Here is a 17,608-nt window from a genome sequence, read left to right as displayed (position 1 = left end):
TATATGGTCATAATAATGAGAAAACTATTAAATTAGATAATATATTTAGGCTACCAGGCATATATGCATTGGTATTTCATTGCTGTTCTCAGGTCAGAACTGGAACCACAAAGCTCCAGTGAGGCCCTTTGCAGTCTGTGCATACAACTGATTAATTATTAACTAATTAACTAATTACAAATATACACTCATTTGGAAGTTTATTGGGAACACCTAAATTAACACCCTAAAACTAATGCAGTCGAATACAAATTGTTGATTAATTAATGTCTTGTGTATTGCTGTTCAGGTGTATTACACAAACACCAGCAGGACATCACAGACAGACACAGACAAAATGCTACGTTGCTAGGCAACACTGCAACTGCTGACGCTGTAGGGCGAACTGTCACACCTGTCTGAACGTCACTACGTCTCATCTCTGCAGTCTGCTCTGAATCCAGCTCCTCTGTTAGTTCACTCTCACTGCAGAGTATAAGCAGTCCACCCAGGCTCTCCGTGCCACCGAGCTCCTCCAAGGTTTCAAACACTGAGCTGAAGAATCCGCCGTCAGTATTTTAGCATTTAACATTTAACCAGACCCTGCCGTGCACCTGTCGGTCACTCCTCAGTCCAAATCAGCAGCTTCTTCTTAAAGCAGCTGGTAAAGTTACTAGTAAAGTTACTGATTAAAAAAAAAAACACCACTAAAGTAGACTACACAGTAACACAACTTTGTTACAGAGTAAATGGAACTCTTTACTTCCACGGCTGTTGACTTATTACCCATGCAGCTGTGAGATATACTGTCACTAATGATGATGTGATAGTAGAATGATGTTTGTAAGAGTAGAATGGGGGGCAGAGCCTTCAGCTATCAGGCTCCTCTCCTGTGGAACCAGCTCCCGGTGTGGGTTCCGGAGGCAGACACCCTCTCTACCTTTAAGATCAGGCTTAAAACTGTCTTGTTTAGTAAAGCTTATAGTTAGGGCTGGCTCAGGTATGTCCTGACCCATCCCTTAGTTATGCTGCTATAGAGCTAGACTGCTGGGGGATTCCCATGATTCACTGGGCTCTCTCTCTCTCTCTCTCTCTCTCTCTATTTCTGTCTCTCTCCCTCTCTCTCTCTCGATTACTTTATGCCATTAACTTTGTTTTTTTTTTTCTCTCCCGTAGTTTGTGCTTCTCCTCTCTCTCCCTCTCTCTGTCCTCATTCTGCAGGTATCTCTGCCTTGGGAGCAGCAGGATCCAGATCCACCACTACTCATCTTTACTATTAACCACTGTTACCTGTCATAATTATTGATAACACCATTACCTACACAGCTGTTCCTGGTCTCTCTCTCTCTCGCTTCTCTCCTCTCTCCTCCCCCCACCCCCTCTTTTTATCTTCTCTTAAACCCAACTGGTCGAGGCAGACGGCCGCCCACCCTGAGCCCGGTTCTGTTGGAGGTTTCTTCCTGTTAAAAGAAAGTTTTTCCTCCCCCCTGTCGCCAAGCGCTTGCTCTTTGTGGGAACTGTTGGGTTTTTCTCTTTAACAAAGTAAGGTCTTGACCTTACCCTGTAAAGTGCCTTGAGATAATGTATATTATGATTTGGCGCTACACAAATAAAATTGAATTGAATTGAATAGTAGACAACATATCAGCTGAGACTTGATGTACTTTTATTTGAAACTGTGAAGTGATATAATTCTCTGGATTTGATATGACTGCTATAGATTTAATAAGGATTCTATCCACCTCCACGATTGGACTGAACTATATACTGTATAGAAAGGAGCACCATATGAAAGCACTTTCACAGTATTTATAATAATAATAAAAAAACAAAAAACACAGTGGTGAAATCCTGGTAAAATGAGGAATACCCCTTCTTCAAATAGAGCTTTGATATTTTCCATCTTCATCCTCCAACTTAAAATATAGCCACAGTAAGGATGGGATCCTCCCAGTGGAACTGCGGCACCATGCAACCACACTCTGCTGTTTTTTTGTTTTTTATTTTTATTTATTTTATGTAATTACTTTGACCATGGAGGTACACTCTTCAGTAATCATTTGTGTTATTATTGCAAGCGTGAAACTGTATTATGCAAACTTCATTGAGTAGTAAATACCTTTTCTTTTTAAGTTGGTTATGTGTCTATTCACAAACTTGTTTTTCACTTTTTTTGTCTTTGTTATCACTTATCCTGACATCTAAGCAGCAGCAGCAGACTGACAACTGACACCAACATAGTTAAGTGGTGTAAATATAAAATATCGAATAAAAATCATGGTTTTCTCTGGTAGCCTAAGGTGGAGCGTTAAGGTAGAGAAACTGAAAATTTGACTGGATGATGGTGATGTAAAGTCTGAGGAGACATGAATGTCTGAACCAGATTTCTAGGCAGTCCATCCAATGTCCAGATATTTCACTCAAAACCACAAGTTCACCGTCCTGATGGCAGAAAAATAAAGCTCTGGGGGATGTTATTTTTAGTGTTATGCCTCTAATTTGCAGATGGCCTCCATACGAATTGTGTCTGAGTAAAGGGTTTGGGCCTGATGCAGTCCTATGGGAATGCCTCACCAAAACAGGGGAGGTAATAGAAGACTCCGGGTCTGCTGGGCAATTTAACTGGGGGTCTGGCTGTATTGTAGCTGGTGGGTCTTCAAGTAGCATATTATGATGTGTGGCTGGTAGTTGGGATTCCCAGGGTCATGAATTTTCACTTTTTCTCAAAATATTGTCCTTTTTGTTGTCGCTGTTCTTTTTTTTTTTTTTTTTACAACCAAAATCCTAGCTGGGGACATTCTCTAGTTTCTCCACAGTGTAGTTTGTTTTCTCTGCCACATATCTAAATTGATTGCTGAGGACTGAACTGGGTTCTCCCACTTTAATTTCATATAACAGTATTTGTTTTCCTCCTCTGACTTTGTGTGTGCAGGCTTGTGTGTCCACCACTCATCATGCTGTCAGAGGATGGATTTAGAGCTTCTTACGCGAAGAGAGGAAACACTGTCATACCCAATATTGACAACCTCAGTAAGGCCTCAGAGGGGATTAGGAGAAAGATTTGTTTTAGCAGTAAGATCTCTGAAAATTAGACATTATTGTTCTTTGAGTTTTAACTGGGTGATGCATTGGGTGAGAGTGAGATTATTAATTTATGGCGCAATTAGTGTGAATAGACAATCACTAATGAATGTAGTCTCATTAGTGGGTGACTGTGTTAATTAAAGTGTTTGTTAATAAGTAATAATAAATAATTATATGATGGAGGCTGATGTGGAGGCAGAGTATGCCGTTTTTACAATATGAAATGAAAGTGGAATATGCCTAAACATTTGCTGGACTGAATTATTGTGGTAACAAAAGAAAATACAGCATGCTAAAATAAGCATTAGGTTCAAAATACCGCTAAGATGAGCCTAACAGAGTACAACTGAGGCTGATGAAATTTGAGTCTAACAGCATGAGCTTGAGCTTAACAAGTGGTGGACTGAGCATTTAGATTTTTACTTAGTTATCTGTTTAATGTGTTTGTATGTAAAATCTTCAGCATAAATGGGAACTGTAGCTGTAAGTAAATGTAAAAACTGAGTCAATGAATAATATTTCCTTCTAAAATGTACTGAACTGAAATAAAGTAATATAGTACATGACAGAAGTACTGTATAAAATAAATACTCAAGTTTAGTACAAATACCTCAAAATTGTATTTACAAATTTACATTAAACTTCTGGAAATGTCCAAAAATGGCTACTATTAGCACTGAAACTGGGAATCATAGTGTGGGTGTGTTGCATGCACAAATCACACCGGACTCAGGATGAACAGATTTTAAAAGAAGGTTGGTTTTTCATTCTCTAGATAACATCATTAAACTATTGGAATTCAAAAAAAAAAGAAAAAAGAAGTGATAATATAACAAGGTATCAGGAATTATTAATTTGAATAATCAAAGAGTGTTAAAGGTCATTCTCTCCAGTACAATTCTTAAAACTTGTTTTTATAAAAAACAATTAACCCAAAGACTCCAATAATTTCAAAGGTAAATATTACATATTGAAACATTATCTTTATTTACTATATACTGTAGTTTGATCCTATGCAACTGTCATTGCTATGGCAACAAGTGACCTGAAATTTACAATTTGGCATATTTAAACAAAACCAACAAGTACTATACACTATCATGGTCCTTACATCCTTAGTTAATGTTGTCACAGGTTAATTATCAAGATTAGAAAAATAACAGTTCGATATTTGGGGTAGCAATGACCGAATAGGATGTGCCTTATGGTAGCTCTCACTGATTTCAACCGAACACTTCATTTTCATCACAATAAGGACACCTTCAGTGTAATTTTTATGACAGCCTAACGTCCAGGGATGTGTAAGTTACCAAAGAGTGACTCTGTCAAAGAAGGCCCAGGTGGAACCATGGCCTTGCCTTGGGATGAAGTTAGTGAAGAGAACACATGTGACAAAAATGTTGTGTTAGTCACGATAGCCTCTCTACATTCAGAGCTGTACACAATAAAAACCGGTATTTGTGACAAGACAGATTAACAGATCATGAGAACGGAAATAGCCACAATGAAAACAGAAACCAAGGTTCAAGTCCAAACACAAGCGGAGACACTTTATGGACTGGCAGTCCACAGTCAGCAGCACACACAAAACACATTGTTGTGGATAGGTGACATGTCTCACCAGACAAGTTGAGCAACTTAATGGAAAATGCCTTGAGCTGGAAAGGATGTTCAAAGCAGCAGAATCTGACAATTGGTGGTCTAAAAGAGTGGACAGAGCATTGATAGACCCCCATCGAATTCGCAGCAGGTTTATTAAAAGAAGTTTTGGAACTTCGGGAAAAACCTATTATCAACCGTGCCCAGAGAGCACTGGTCGGAAGATGATGAACCTGAAACGCACCTGATTCTAAAAATTCAGTGGTTGTTCATTGACTTGAAGGAGGATCTTCCTTATGCTGAAAGTGATTTCTGACCAGGATAGAGAAAATGGGACGGTTATCTGGTTCTACTTTATATGCGGCCTATCCATTTTAGTAACGGCCACAGAGGTTATGACTTAAATTAAGATGATGTTCTTCTTAGTGTTATATTGGGTTGTCTACTTAAAACTATTTTCAAAGTTATTGGGTGTGGAGATAGAACTGGACCCTGTGTTAATCATCTTAGGTATATTAGAAAGACTGCAAGCGGCCCAACAGCGCCTCTTTTCTTACAGAATTCTCGATGCTAAGAAGTTCATACTTCTAGTTTGGAAGAAGGAAAGTGCCTCCACTTAAACTTTGGTCAACTTAGTTGACGGACACTTTGCAATTAGAGAGAATTAGATTTATTCTTAAAAATGAACTGTGAGAAGATTTCATAACTGAAAGGCTAAAAGATCTCAAATCCTGTATACACGATAACCCGTACTGAAGGCAATGTTATAGATAGCCTTCCTGGGGTGGGTTTGGGCCATTTTAGTTACGGCCACAGAGATTATGAAGCTCTGCTCTTGTTCTGTTGTTTGGTGTTGTGAATACTATTTTCTTTGTTGATGGCTGATAAATGCTCTACTTCACAGATATTGCCTGTGAAATGTAGCTGTCTGCGGTATGTCTGTGTACTTAAAAAAAGTGATACATGGCATGATATCCAGATTAGGATGCCATGTTTGATCAAGAATCTTACTTTTCACAATACAAATAGTTCTGACAAGAAAAATAATAGTTTCAATTGCTGAGGAACTTACATTACAGACAGTTGTGTCCAAAAAATATTAGTCGTGGAGTTACATAACATTACACTGATACTAAAATGGGACAGTAGATTTTGGTATTTTTGAATTATTTGTGATCAATAATTTGAGTCCATATAGGTAAACTGCTAATCATTAGGCAAACACAATTAGACAATTATTCACATCAATGGGAAATTTGAAGTTTTTGTTTATTTTATTTATTTATTTTTTAAATGTGGGAGAAAACCGGAGCACCCGGAGTAAACCCACGCAGATATGGGAAGAAAATATGAACTCTACATAGAGGGACAGGTCCAGATTAAGAGCCGTCTTACTGTTTATGGTGACAGTACTAACCACTGCACTGCTGTGCTGCCCATGCCCATGCTGTGATGAAGTGGGGTCCAAAAGTCCGACATCACAAATTGGTCTCAGACTTTTGGATCCCACTTTATCTTAAATCAAGTGTGATGTGTCTTCAGTCAATAACATCTACACTGCAGCAACTTATTTTCTTGAACAGCTGTGAGAAGAATCGACGAATCCTCTTCAAATACTTTTTCCGGGTTTTAACTTCGACAAATCCTGTAGTTTCTCCATCAGTGTTGGTGTTGTCTCCATTAGAATCATGACCAACAGAGGCAGGTGAAGATGCCTCATTTATGCCAGGTGGTTTTTTAACAGGCTCAGCAGTGGTGGCATCATCTAAGACAGCTTTGCTTGGTGGTCTGTTATTAATGTCAGCAGCGGTTCTGTCAGCTGTAGCTGGGGTTCCAGAATTTGAACAAGTGTTGCTGGCTTCTTCTCGTCCATCTTTGTGTGGTGATTCATTGTGAGTGCAAGCAACAGTTTCCTCATCAGCTGAAGGTGGTTCATCCAAGCTAGTAATGGATACTAAATTCCAATTGACAACTTCTCTTGACGTCACAGAGCGCTTGAACTCGACTGATGATTCCCCCAGTTTGCATTCTTTTATTGTCGAATAGGCTGATGTCATACAAGGCTTGGGGTTAGCTTCACCAGGAAAGTGTTTCTTGGTAATGAAACGGTGCCCCAGGGCTTCATGTGAGGTGATTCTTTTTCCAGGATCTACATGGAGCATTTGTTTTAGGAGGTTTAAAAATGCTTGTGTGTCCTCATACTCAGTGGCATGGTTCACCTCAGGGCAAGTCCTCGCCAGGTCATTAAAACTGGTAAACATATCAAAAACACCGCTAGGCTGATTGGTCATGGAGTCTTCGTTCTTGCAACAGGGAAACGTGCACTTTGGCTTCAGTTTCCATGAAGGACCAGGGGAGTCTAGGTCTTTGCTGAAGAGGTCTTTGGTATAAATACCAGAATTCAGCATTCGATCATCAGGCTGACCCAGCAGCTGCATGATGACTCTCATTACCTCACGTTCGCAGTGTAATGGATATGGATCCTGACCAAGGTACATGAAAGCCAAAACGCAGCCAAGACCCCATATGTCTATAGCCTCATTCAATGGGAGGCCCAGGATTACTTCAGGGGCCCTGTAGCCAATGGCCTGCATCACGGTGCCAGGGTGCATTTTGGACAGTGGAATAGCCAAACCGAAATCAATCAGTTTCACCTTGAAGGGCTGCAGGTGATGATTGACCAGCATTATGTTGTCTGGCTTGATATCTGCATGTGCCAGGCCTATGCTCTTGAGGGCATTCAGAGCCACCAGAATCTGCTCTGTGATCAGTCTAATCTCAGACAGATGCAGTGGCTTGGAAGTCATCTTCTCGACGAAATGTTCGATACTTACGTCCAGCATTTCAAAAGCCAAACAAAAATGTCCGTTGTGCTCAAAATGCTCTGTAAACCTCACCAAGTTGTTCTTGTCTCGGTCAAGTTTATTGAGTTTTTTAAGCATGGCCACTTCTCTTTTACCAGCCCAGGCCTCGTCTTTCCCCAGAATCTTCACAGCCATCTTCTCCTTTGTGTCCAATCTTACGCACTGAATCACGTGCCCAAATGCCCCCCTCCCCAGGAGCTTCTGTGTGAGGTAGCCACTTCGTTTACCAGACAGAATATCATATTTTTCTATCTGGAGAAGCCTGTTGTCACACTTATGACTCACAGAGGCAGGTGAAGTTGTCTGAGTCATTCCAGGTGGTTTCTTAGCAATCTCAGCAGTGGTGGTGTTATCTAAGCGAGCTTTTCCTGGTGGTGTGTTATTGTCAGCAGTGGCTGTGTCAGCTGTAGCTGGGGTTCCATAATTCAAACAAGTGTTGCTGGCTTCATCTAAGCCATCTGCTGGTGGTGATTCATCATTGGTGCAAACAACAGGTTCTTCGTCAGCTGAAAGTGAGTCATCCAAGCTAGTAATGGATGCTCCACTCCAGCTTAAAACTTCACTGGACGTTACAAAGCGCTTGAATTCAACCGATGATTCCGCCAGTTCACATTGTTTTATGGTTAAATATGCTGATGACATATAAGCGTTGGGGTTAGCATCAGCAGGAAAGTGTTTCATGGTAATGAAACGATGTCCCAGTGCTTCGCTGGGGGTGATTCTTTTTGCGGGATCTACATGTAGCATCCGTTTGAGTAGGCTTAAAAACGCCTGCGTGTCCTCATACTCGGTAGCATCGTTCACCCCACAGCGAGTCTTTGCCATGTCATCAAAACTGTTAAACTTGTGAAAAGCACCCATATGCTGGCTGGTAATGGAGTCTTCATTCTTGCAACATGGGAACACGCACTCTGTTTTCAGTCTCCATGAAGGACCAGGGGAGTCTTTGTCTTTGCTGAAGAAGTCTTTAGTATAAATTCCTGAATTCAGCATACGATCATCAGGCTGACCCAGCAGCTGTATGATGACTCTCATTACCTCATGTTTACAGTGTAATGGATACGGGTCCCGGCCAAGGTACATAAAGGCCAAAATGCAGCCAAGACTCCACATGTCTACAGCCTCATTCAGTGGAAGGCCCAGGATTACTTCAGGGGCCCTGTAGCCAGTGATTTGCATTATAGTGCCAGTTCGTATTTTGGAGACTGGAATAGCCATACCGAAATCAATCAGTTTCACCTTGAAAGGCTGCCGGTGATGATTGACCAACATAATGTTGTTTGGCTTGATGTCTGCATGTACCAGACCTATGCTCTTCAGGGCATTCAGAGCCACCAGCATCTGTTGTGCCATTACTCGAATCTGAGATAGATGCAGTGGCTTGACAGTTATATTCTCTATGAGCTCTTCTATAGTTATGTCCAGCATTTCAAATGCCAGACAAAATTGTCCTTTGTGCTCAAAATGGTCGGTAAACCTGACCAAGTTGTTCTTGTCTGGGTCAATCTTCTTGAGACTATTAAGAATGGACACTTCTTTTTTACCAGCCCAGCCCACATCTTTGCCCATAATTTTCACTGCAATTTTCTCTTTGGTGTCCAATTTAATGCACTGGAAAACCTGTCCATATGACCCCTTTCCTAGGAGTTCCTCTATGAGGTAATCGCCTAATTTACCAGACAGAACATCATATTTTTCTATCTGGAGTTGTCTGTTCCTGAAACGAATAGAGGCAGGTAAAGTTGCCTCGTTCATGTTAGGTGGTTTGTTATCTTTCTCAGCAGCTGTTTGTACAACAGCTGTAAATCGGTTGGGATTAGCATCCATCTGAAAATGTCTGTTCTCTCTGTCAGCAGATTTTAGAATGTACTAAAAGTTAAATGCATGGCACTGTTAAACAGACTGAGTGATAATAGATGTGAATGACAAACTCACAAAGCAACACTTTGTGAGGATCCTGATGACATCATCATAGAATGCTTTGAAGTTCTTACTACATGGAACACTTTGAAGTTGTGATGTCACACACTGTGGCAGTGTGGCAGTTTGTGACATCACAGTGTGATGTCATCACACTGTGATGTCACAAACTGTGGCTGTCACTTCGTCCACTTGTCCAGTCAGTCTGTCACTCACCCACTATACAGTGTTTGCCATAATTGAAGAATTACCAGGGAATAAGTGAAGACGCTAGTTGATATATTTCAGGCACTGCTTGGAAGTTAAATTGCCACATAATTTTGTATCAAATATTTGTAATTATTATCTCAATAGGCACAATACATTAAAATACATGCTACCTTACAAGACATGCATCTAGCCTTGTTAAGTGTGTATACACAGGTGAGTGTCCAGCTGGGCTGTGTTCAGCCTTTCTGTTGGGCCCTCTTATCATTTTGCCTTTCTTGTTTTAGGAGTAATTGTGGGTGGGGACAAAGTTCCCTGGCCGCTGAGGTTCAGCTGTTGAAGTCATCCCAAGCCTTGCATGCTCAGAGAAGACAAGCAGGTTAAGTTTGGCAACGGCAGGAGCTGGAGAAGTTTGTTGTTTTTTTAATAGGTCTAGTAGTGGTTTAATTCTTACAGTGTGCATGACAGTTTGTTTCGCCGAGCTCTATTTGCCACTGGTGGATGTGAGGTTGTTGGTCGTAGCAGGTAAGTTGTTCAGAGTAGTAAGTGACAGGTGAGCTTAGTCGCTAATACTTTTCTGTAATTCTGAGTTATTACATATTATGTTGGATATCAATCAAATGATTTGTGGCTGATCCTACGCTAAGGCCAATGGCCACAGTGTCTTCAACTGTGAGTCGCTCTGCTCCTCTGGTGGAGGAGCCAGCCCGAGCACCAGCTGATTAGTTTTACACAATCCATGTGGTGCAGCAGAGGAAAAAACATTGGATCCCGTCTCTGTTGAGTCCACTCCTGGTTCTAAGCTGAATGTGCAGTAACAAGTCCATGTTGCTCGCCTCCAGTTAGAAAAAGAGGAAAAAGAGAGGGAATTTCAGCCTATACTGACTTTGCAAGATACAAAGGCATTCTTTTTGATCAGTGGCGCTTGTGATTAATATTGCTGGAAGAATTAAAAAACTGTATCTGAGTGTATAGTCACTAAATTAACAAAAAGTGTCCACCCCGCTGCAGGTTGCCATGTTGGCAGATGAATTCGCTCTCACACTTAAAAACAGCTTTGTGAAACCTTTCCTCCCCGCATGACTCCTCTCCACAGACATTAAAAAGCATTTTCACGTGACAGTATCAGCATTATTTTATTATGAAGCCTCGTTTTGAGTCACTCCCATTGGTCGTGTTAAAGTCACTGCATTCCTAGCAGACACCTGTAATGATGACACTTCCTGTCATCTTTTCAATTCTTAAAGCTTCTAGGTAAAAAAGGTAAATATTTTAAAATGAAACCTTATCTTTATTTACTTTATAGTTTGATTCTATGCAACTGTCATTGCTATGGCATCAAGTGACCTGGCGTTAGACTATACTAGCTGGTTTAGCTAAATTCTGTGAACAACAATAGATTAGAAATTTACAATTTGGCATATTTAAACAAAACCAACAAGTACTGTACACTATCATGGTCCTTACATCCTTAGTTAATGTTGTCACAGGTTAATTATCAAGATTAGAAAAATAACAGTTCGACATTTGGGGGAGCAATGACCGAATAGGACGTGCCTTATGGTAGCTCTCACTGATTTCAACCGAACACTTCATTTTCATCACAATAAGGACACCTTCAATGTAGTTTTTATGACAGCCTAACATCCAGGGTGTGTAAGTTAGAAAATTATGCTTAGGACCAGACAATGCTGACTTCAAAAAAGGGAAACAAGCCAAAGAGTGACTCTGCCAAAGAAGGCCCAGGTGGAACCATGGCCTTGCCTTGGGATGAAGTTAGTGAAGAGAACACATGTGACACAAATGAAAATGTCATGTTAGTCACGATAGCCTCTCTACATTCAGAGCTGTACACAATGAAAACTGGTATTTGGGTTAAAACAGATTAACAGATCATGGACATTTCAGTCCTTCTGAAAACGGAAATAGCCACAATGAAAACAGAAACCGAGGTGAGCGTCACAACACTCAAAGTTCAAGTCCAAACACAAGCGGAGACACTTAATGGACTGGCAGTCCACAGTCAGCAGCACGCACAAAACACAGGATAGGTGATATGTCTCACCAGACAAGTTGATCAACTTGTTGCATTGGATTTCATTAGATTGCAGTGTTCCTTATAAAGTGCTTTGTGACTGTATATTAAATAATGTAACATCATATCTCTTCAGCTTGTCATTTTTATACACATAGCACTGTTTTTTAAGTTTAACACTATTTTAATCAAATTGTTATATAAAGGAAATCTGAAATGCAAAGTTTATTCTGTGGAATTCTGAAGAATCTGTTTCTTGATTTCATCGTTTGGTTTTGTCCTTTCTGTCTCTCCTATGTAAAGGATTCAGATGCTACGGCTGTTCAGAGGGAGCTGGAACGACTCATCTTTGGCATCTACAGCGTCAGTGTTGAGGGAGGGGATGCCACCACTCCTCCAGCCGATGTTGGAATAGTGATCGAGGGTGTTGAGGTTCTGCCTGACTTGGGAGACGTCGCCTCTGCATGTGCACTCTTAATGGGTGTAATATATGCACTGAACCTCAGTTATCCCCAGGAACTGAAAGCCTTCTTTGAAGTACTTCAGAAGTTCTTCCTACAGCTGGATGATTGCAGACTCTCAACCAAGGTACAGATGCTCAAGAACAAACTGTATGAATCAGCTAACCAATGAATGTTCTGTGTTCTGGCTGATACTGAATAAATGAATACCTGTGTGAAAGAAGCAGAGCAGGAAAAAACTACACTTCAGAAAAATAAGCATTGGTTTTGCAAACTTGAGGAAAACTACTACCATAAATGAAAAATGGTATTTTAGTGGGACTACGAAGTAAAAAGTCAGAGGATGTTGAATTGAGAGACCATGCTGCACCTAAATTGTTGACAGCTGATTTGATATTTTGCGGCTGTTTTAAACACAAAGTTGCACCTAAAACACTACTGCAAGTCAGTTGGATTGTCACACCATTTTGCATATACTGACAACTTAAAAAGCAAAGACTACTTTAAAAAAATGCTTCAAGTGTGTTTGAGTGTTTACATCTCAGTTTTTTTTCCCGACAATGCTAAAATAAAAGTTGATAGTGGCAAGTTTGTCGTTAGATTGTTAGACAATTATGCTGCTACAAAATTTGCCAACCTGTTGTGTTGTTAGACTTTAATATTGACAATTATGCTGCATTAAGGCAGTTTACTGTTAGTGTTAGACCACGCTGTTGTATGGTTTATTATGTAGGGCTGTAACTAACAATTGTTTTCATTGATTAATCTGTCAATTAATTTTTTCTGTTAAGCGATTAGATGTTGAGGTTTTGGGAGATAGAGTTCTAAAGAAACCAGAAAACATTCACATTTAAGAATTTTAGCATTTATTTCCCTCTTATAAAACAAGTCAAAATCAGCGACAGAAAATGAATCACCAACTATTTTGATGTATCAATGGACTAATAGTTGCAACTCTAAGTATATGCGTTACACTTTCGGTCCCAAAAATGTTACTGGATCGTGTTTTGGACCACTAAAATGTTACCAGAATCAGTGCTGCATTGGTGAATAAAAGAAATAATAAAAATATGTTGGGTGTACAAAATTAATTTGCGTGGAACCTGTTGACTAACTAGAATTATGTCAAACTAATTAGTAAAACATAAATTGGATGAAAACCTAATGTTTTACATAATTTAACTTAATTCTATTATTTTACTAATACGATTAAGATATATGTTGAAATGACAAATATAAGATAGGTAGCCTGTACATATATTCTTTAAGTCCATGTAACATAACTGATTTTGGGTAAGCTTAAATATCTCTTGTTGAACAGAACTTATTTTTTTAAGTTGGCTCAATGTACAATCATTTTGTAACTAATACAAGTTCATTACATTAGATGACCTTAACAATTTTGTTTTTAACTAACCTAATACAGAAATAAATTTAAAGTTAATTTTTTGAGTGTAGATATTGTTCATTTGGAATTATTTGTGATCAATAATTTGAGTCTACATAGGTAAACTGCTAATCATTAGGCAAACACAATTAGACAATTACTCACATCAACAGGAAATTTAAAGTTTTCATTTATTTTATTTATTTATTTGTTTGTTTTTTAACTGTGGGAGAAAACCGGAGCACCCGGAGTAAACCCACGCAGATATGGGAAGAAAATATGAACTCTACATAGAGGGACAGGTCCAGATTAAGAGCCGTCTTACTGTTTATGGTGACAGTACTAACCACTGCACTGCTGTGCTGCCCATGCCCATGCTGTTCTGAGGTCCAAAAGTCTGAGACCACTTTGTGATGTCAGACTTTTGGACCCCACTGTATCTTAAATCAAGTGTGATGTGTCTTCAGTCAATAACATCTACACTGCAGCAACTTATTTTCTTGAACAGCTGTGAGAAGAATCGACGAATCCTCTTCAAATACTTTTTCCGGGTTTTAACTTCGACAAATCCTGTAGTTTCTCCGTCAGTGTTGGTGTTGTCTCCATTAGAGTCATGACCAACAGAGGCAGGTGAAGATGCCTCATTTATGCCAGGTGGTTTTTTAACAGGCTCAGCAGTGGTGGCATCATCTAAGACAGCTTTGCTTGGTGGTCTGTTATTAATGTCAGCAGCAGTTCTGTCAGCTGTAGCTGGGGTTCCAGAATTTGAACAAGTGTTGCTGGCTGCTTCTCGTCCATCTTTGTGTGGTGATTCATTGTGAGTGCAAGCAACAGTTTCCTCATCAGCTGAAGGTGGTTCATCCAAGCTAGTAATGGATACTAAATTCCAATTGACAACTTCTCTTGACGTCACAGAGCGCTTGAACTCGACTGATGATTCCCCCAGTTTGCATTCTTTTATTGTTGAATAGGCTGATGTCATACAAGGCTTGGGGTTAGCTTCACCAGGAAAGTGTTTCTTGGTAATGAAACGGTGCCCCAGGGCTTCATGTGAGGTGATTCTTTTTCCAGGATCTACATGGAGCATTTGTTTTAGGAGGTTTAAAAATGCTTGTGTGTCCTCATACTCAGTGGCATGGTTCACCTCAGGGCGAGTCCTCGCCAGGTCATTGAAACTGGTAAACATATCAAAAACACCACGAGGCTGATTGGTCATGGAGTCTTCGTTCTTGCAACAGGGAAACGTGCACTTTGGTTTCAGTCTCCATGAAGGACCAGGGGAGTCTAGGTCTTTGCTGAAGAGGTCTTTGGTATAAATACCAGAATTCAGCATTCGATCATCAGGCTGACCCAGCAGCTGCATGATGACTCTCATTACCTCACGTTCGCAGTGTAATGGATATGGATCCTGACCGAGGTACATGAAAGCCAAAACGCAGCCAAGACCCCATATGTCTATAGCCTCATTCAATGGGAGGCCCAGGATTACTTCAGGGGCCCTGTAGCCAATGGCCTGCATCACGGTGCCAGGGTGCATTTTGGACAGTGGAATAGCCAAACCGAAATCAATCAGTTTCACCTTGAAGGGCTGCAGGTGATGATTGACCAGCATTATGTTGTCTGGCTTGATATCTGCATGTGCCAGGCCTATGCTCTTGAGGGCATTCAGAGCCACCAGAATCTGTTCTGTGATCAGTCTAATCTCAGACAGATGCAGTGGCTTGGAAGTCATCTTCTCGACGAAATGTTCGATACTTACGTCCAGCATTTCAAAAGCCAAACAAAAATGTCCGTTGTGCTCAAAATGCTCTGTAAACCTCACCAAGTTGTTCTTGTCTTGGTCAAGTTTATTGAGTTTTTTAAGCATGGCCACTTCTCTTTTACCAGCCCAGGCCTCGTCTTTCCCCAGAACCTTCACGGCCATCTTCTCCTTTGTGTCCAATCTTACGCACTGAATCACGTGCCCAAATGCCCCCCTCCCCAGGAGCTTCTGTGTGAGGTAGCCACTTCGTTTACCAGACAGAATATCATATTTTTCTATCTGGAGAAGCCTGTTGTCACACTTATGACTCACAGAGGCAGGTGAAGTTGTCTGAGTCATTCCAGGTGGTTTCTTAGCAATCTCAGCAGTGGTGGTGTTATCTAAGCGAGCTTTTCCTGGTGGTGTGTTATTGTCAGCAGTGGCTGTGTCAGCTGTAGCTGGGGTTCCATAATTCAAACAAGTGTTGCTGGCTTCATCTAAGCCATCTGCTGGTGGTGATTCATCATTGGTGCAAACAACAGGTTCTTCGTCAGCTGAAAGTGAGTCATCCAAGCTAGTAATGGATGCTCCACTCCAGCTTAAAACTTCACTGGACGTTACAAAGCGCTTGAATTCAACCGATGATTCCGCCAGTTCGCATTGTTTTATGGTTAAATATGCTGATGACATATAAGCGTTGGGGTTAGCATCAGCAGGAAAGTGTTTCATGGTAATGAAACGATGTCCCAGTGCTTCGCTGGGGGTGATTCTTTTTGCGGGATCTACATGTAGCATCCGTTTGAGTAGGCTTAAAAACGCCTGCGTGTCCTCATACTCGGTAGCATCGTTCACCCCACAGCGAGTCTTTGCCATGTCATCAAAACTGTTAAACTTGTGAAAAGCACCCATATGCTGGCTGGTAATGGAGTCTTCATTCTTGCAACATGGGAACACGCACTCTGTTTTCAGTCTCCATGAAGGACCAGGGGAGTCTTTGTCTTTGCTGAAGAAGTCTTTAGTATAAATTCCAGAATTCAGCATATGATCATCAGGCTGACCCAGCAGCTGTATGATGACTCTCATTACCTCATGTTTACAGTGTAATGGATACGGGTCCCGGCCAAGGTACATAAAGGCCAAAATGCAGCCAAGACTCCACATGTCTACAGCCTCATTCAGTGGAAGGCCCAGGATTACTTCAGGGGCCCTGTAGCCAGTGATTTGCATTATAGTGCCAGTTCGTATTTTGGAGACTGGAATAGCCATACCGAAATCAATCAGTTTCACCTTGAAAGGCTGCCGGTGATGATTGACCAACATAATGTTGTTTGGCTTGATGTCTGCATGTACCAGACCTATGCTCTTCAGGGCATTCAGAGCCACCAGCATCTGTTGTGCCATTACTCGAATCTGAGATAGATGCAGTGGCTTGACAGTTATATTCTCTATGAGCTCTTCTATAGTTATGTCCAGCATTTCAAATGCCAGACAAAATTGTCCTTTGTGCTCAAAATGGTCGGTAAACCTGACCAAGTTGTTCTTGTCTGGGTCAATCTTCTTGAGACTATTAAGAATGGACACTTCTTTTTTACCAGCCCAGCCCACATCTTTGCCCATAATTTTCACTGCAATTTTCTCTTTGGTGTCCAATTTAATGCACTGGAAAACCTGTCCATATGACCCCTTTCCTAGGAGTTCCTCTATGAGGTAATCGCCTAATTTACCAGACAGAACATCATATTTTTCTATCTGGAGTTGTCTGTTCCTGAAACGAATAGAGGCAGGTAAAGTTGCCTCGTTCATGTTAGGTGGTTTGTTATCTTTCTCAGCAGCTGTTTGTACAACAGCTGCAAATCGGTTGGGATTAGCATCCATCTGAAAATGTCTGTTCTCTCTGTCAGCAGATTTTAGAATGTACTAAAAGTTAAATGCATGGCACTGTTAAACAGACTGAGTGATAATAGATGTGAATGACAAACTCACAAAGCAACACTTTGTGAGGATCCTGATGACATCATCATAGAATGCTTTGAAGTTCTTACTACATGGAACACTTTGAAGTTGTGATGTCACACACTGTGGCAGTGTGGCAGTTTGTGACATCACACTGTGATGACATCACACTGTGATGTCACAAACTGTGGCTGTCACTTCGTCCACTTGTCCAGTCAGTCTGTCACTCACCCACTATACAGTGTTTGCCATAATTGAAGAATTACCAGGGAATAAGTGAAGACGCTAGTTGATATATTTCAGGCACTGCTTGGAAGTTAAATTGCCACATAATTTTGTATCAAATATTTGTAATTATTATCTCAATAGGCACAATAC

At 40.7% G+C, this 17,608-nt stretch overlaps 3 protein-coding genes across 5 annotated transcripts in view; 1 reads left to right on the top strand and 2 right to left on the bottom strand.

Annotated features, from left to right (window-relative positions):
• The first annotated feature begins 4,140 nt into the window (after positions 1–4,140).
• The window catches only part of LOC139626948 (uncharacterized), a 39,984-nt gene continuing 26,516 nt past the window's right edge, over positions 4,141–17,608 (top strand). Inside the window, exons 1-2 of one of the 3 annotated variants that reach the window (XM_071487515.1) lie at positions 4,141–4,659; positions 11,684–12,276. In XM_071487515.1, coding sequence (XP_071343616.1) covers positions 11,905–12,276 — 372 coding nt within the window. In that variant the 5' untranslated portion in view covers positions 4,141–4,659; positions 11,684–11,904. Of the gene's footprint in view, positions 4,660–9,938; positions 10,033–11,683; positions 12,277–17,608 lie in introns of those variants that run through there. The other 2 variants (XM_071487516.1, XR_011692469.1) reach the window with 2 other exon arrangements.
• On the bottom strand, positions 5,830–9,353 carry LOC139626946 (uncharacterized). The gene has a single exon (XM_071487514.1). It carries the CDS (start codon positions 9,351–9,353, stop codon positions 6,201–6,203), a length of 3,153 nt encoding a protein of 1,050 aa, XP_071343615.1. The 3' UTR covers positions 5,830–6,200.
• LOC139626944 (uncharacterized) lies at positions 13,606–17,350 on the bottom strand. Its single transcript, XM_071487512.1, has one exon. The coding sequence runs from the start codon at positions 17,150–17,152 to the stop codon at positions 14,000–14,002; it is 3,153 nt and encodes a 1,050-aa protein (XP_071343613.1). The 5' UTR covers positions 17,153–17,350; the 3' UTR covers positions 13,606–13,999.

The sequence above is a fragment of the Trachinotus anak genome, unplaced genomic scaffold, assembly GCF_046630095.1.
Source record: "Trachinotus anak isolate AG129_WGS33_773 ecotype Australia unplaced genomic scaffold, CSIRO_AGI_Tana_v1 ptg000010l, whole genome shotgun sequence".
NCBI classification, from domain to species: Eukaryota; Metazoa; Chordata; class Actinopteri; order Carangiformes; family Carangidae; genus Trachinotus; species Trachinotus anak.
This window is presented reverse-complemented; position numbering and strand designations above follow the sequence as displayed.

Coding starts and splice junctions, on each gene's coding strand:
- LOC139626946 (XM_071487514.1), bottom strand. CDS start 9,353: ATGGATGCTAATCCCAACCGATTTACAGCTGTTGTACAAACAGCTGCT.
- LOC139626944 (XM_071487512.1), bottom strand. CDS start 17,152: ATGGATGCTAATCCCAACCGATTTGCAGCTGTTGTACAAACAGCTGCT.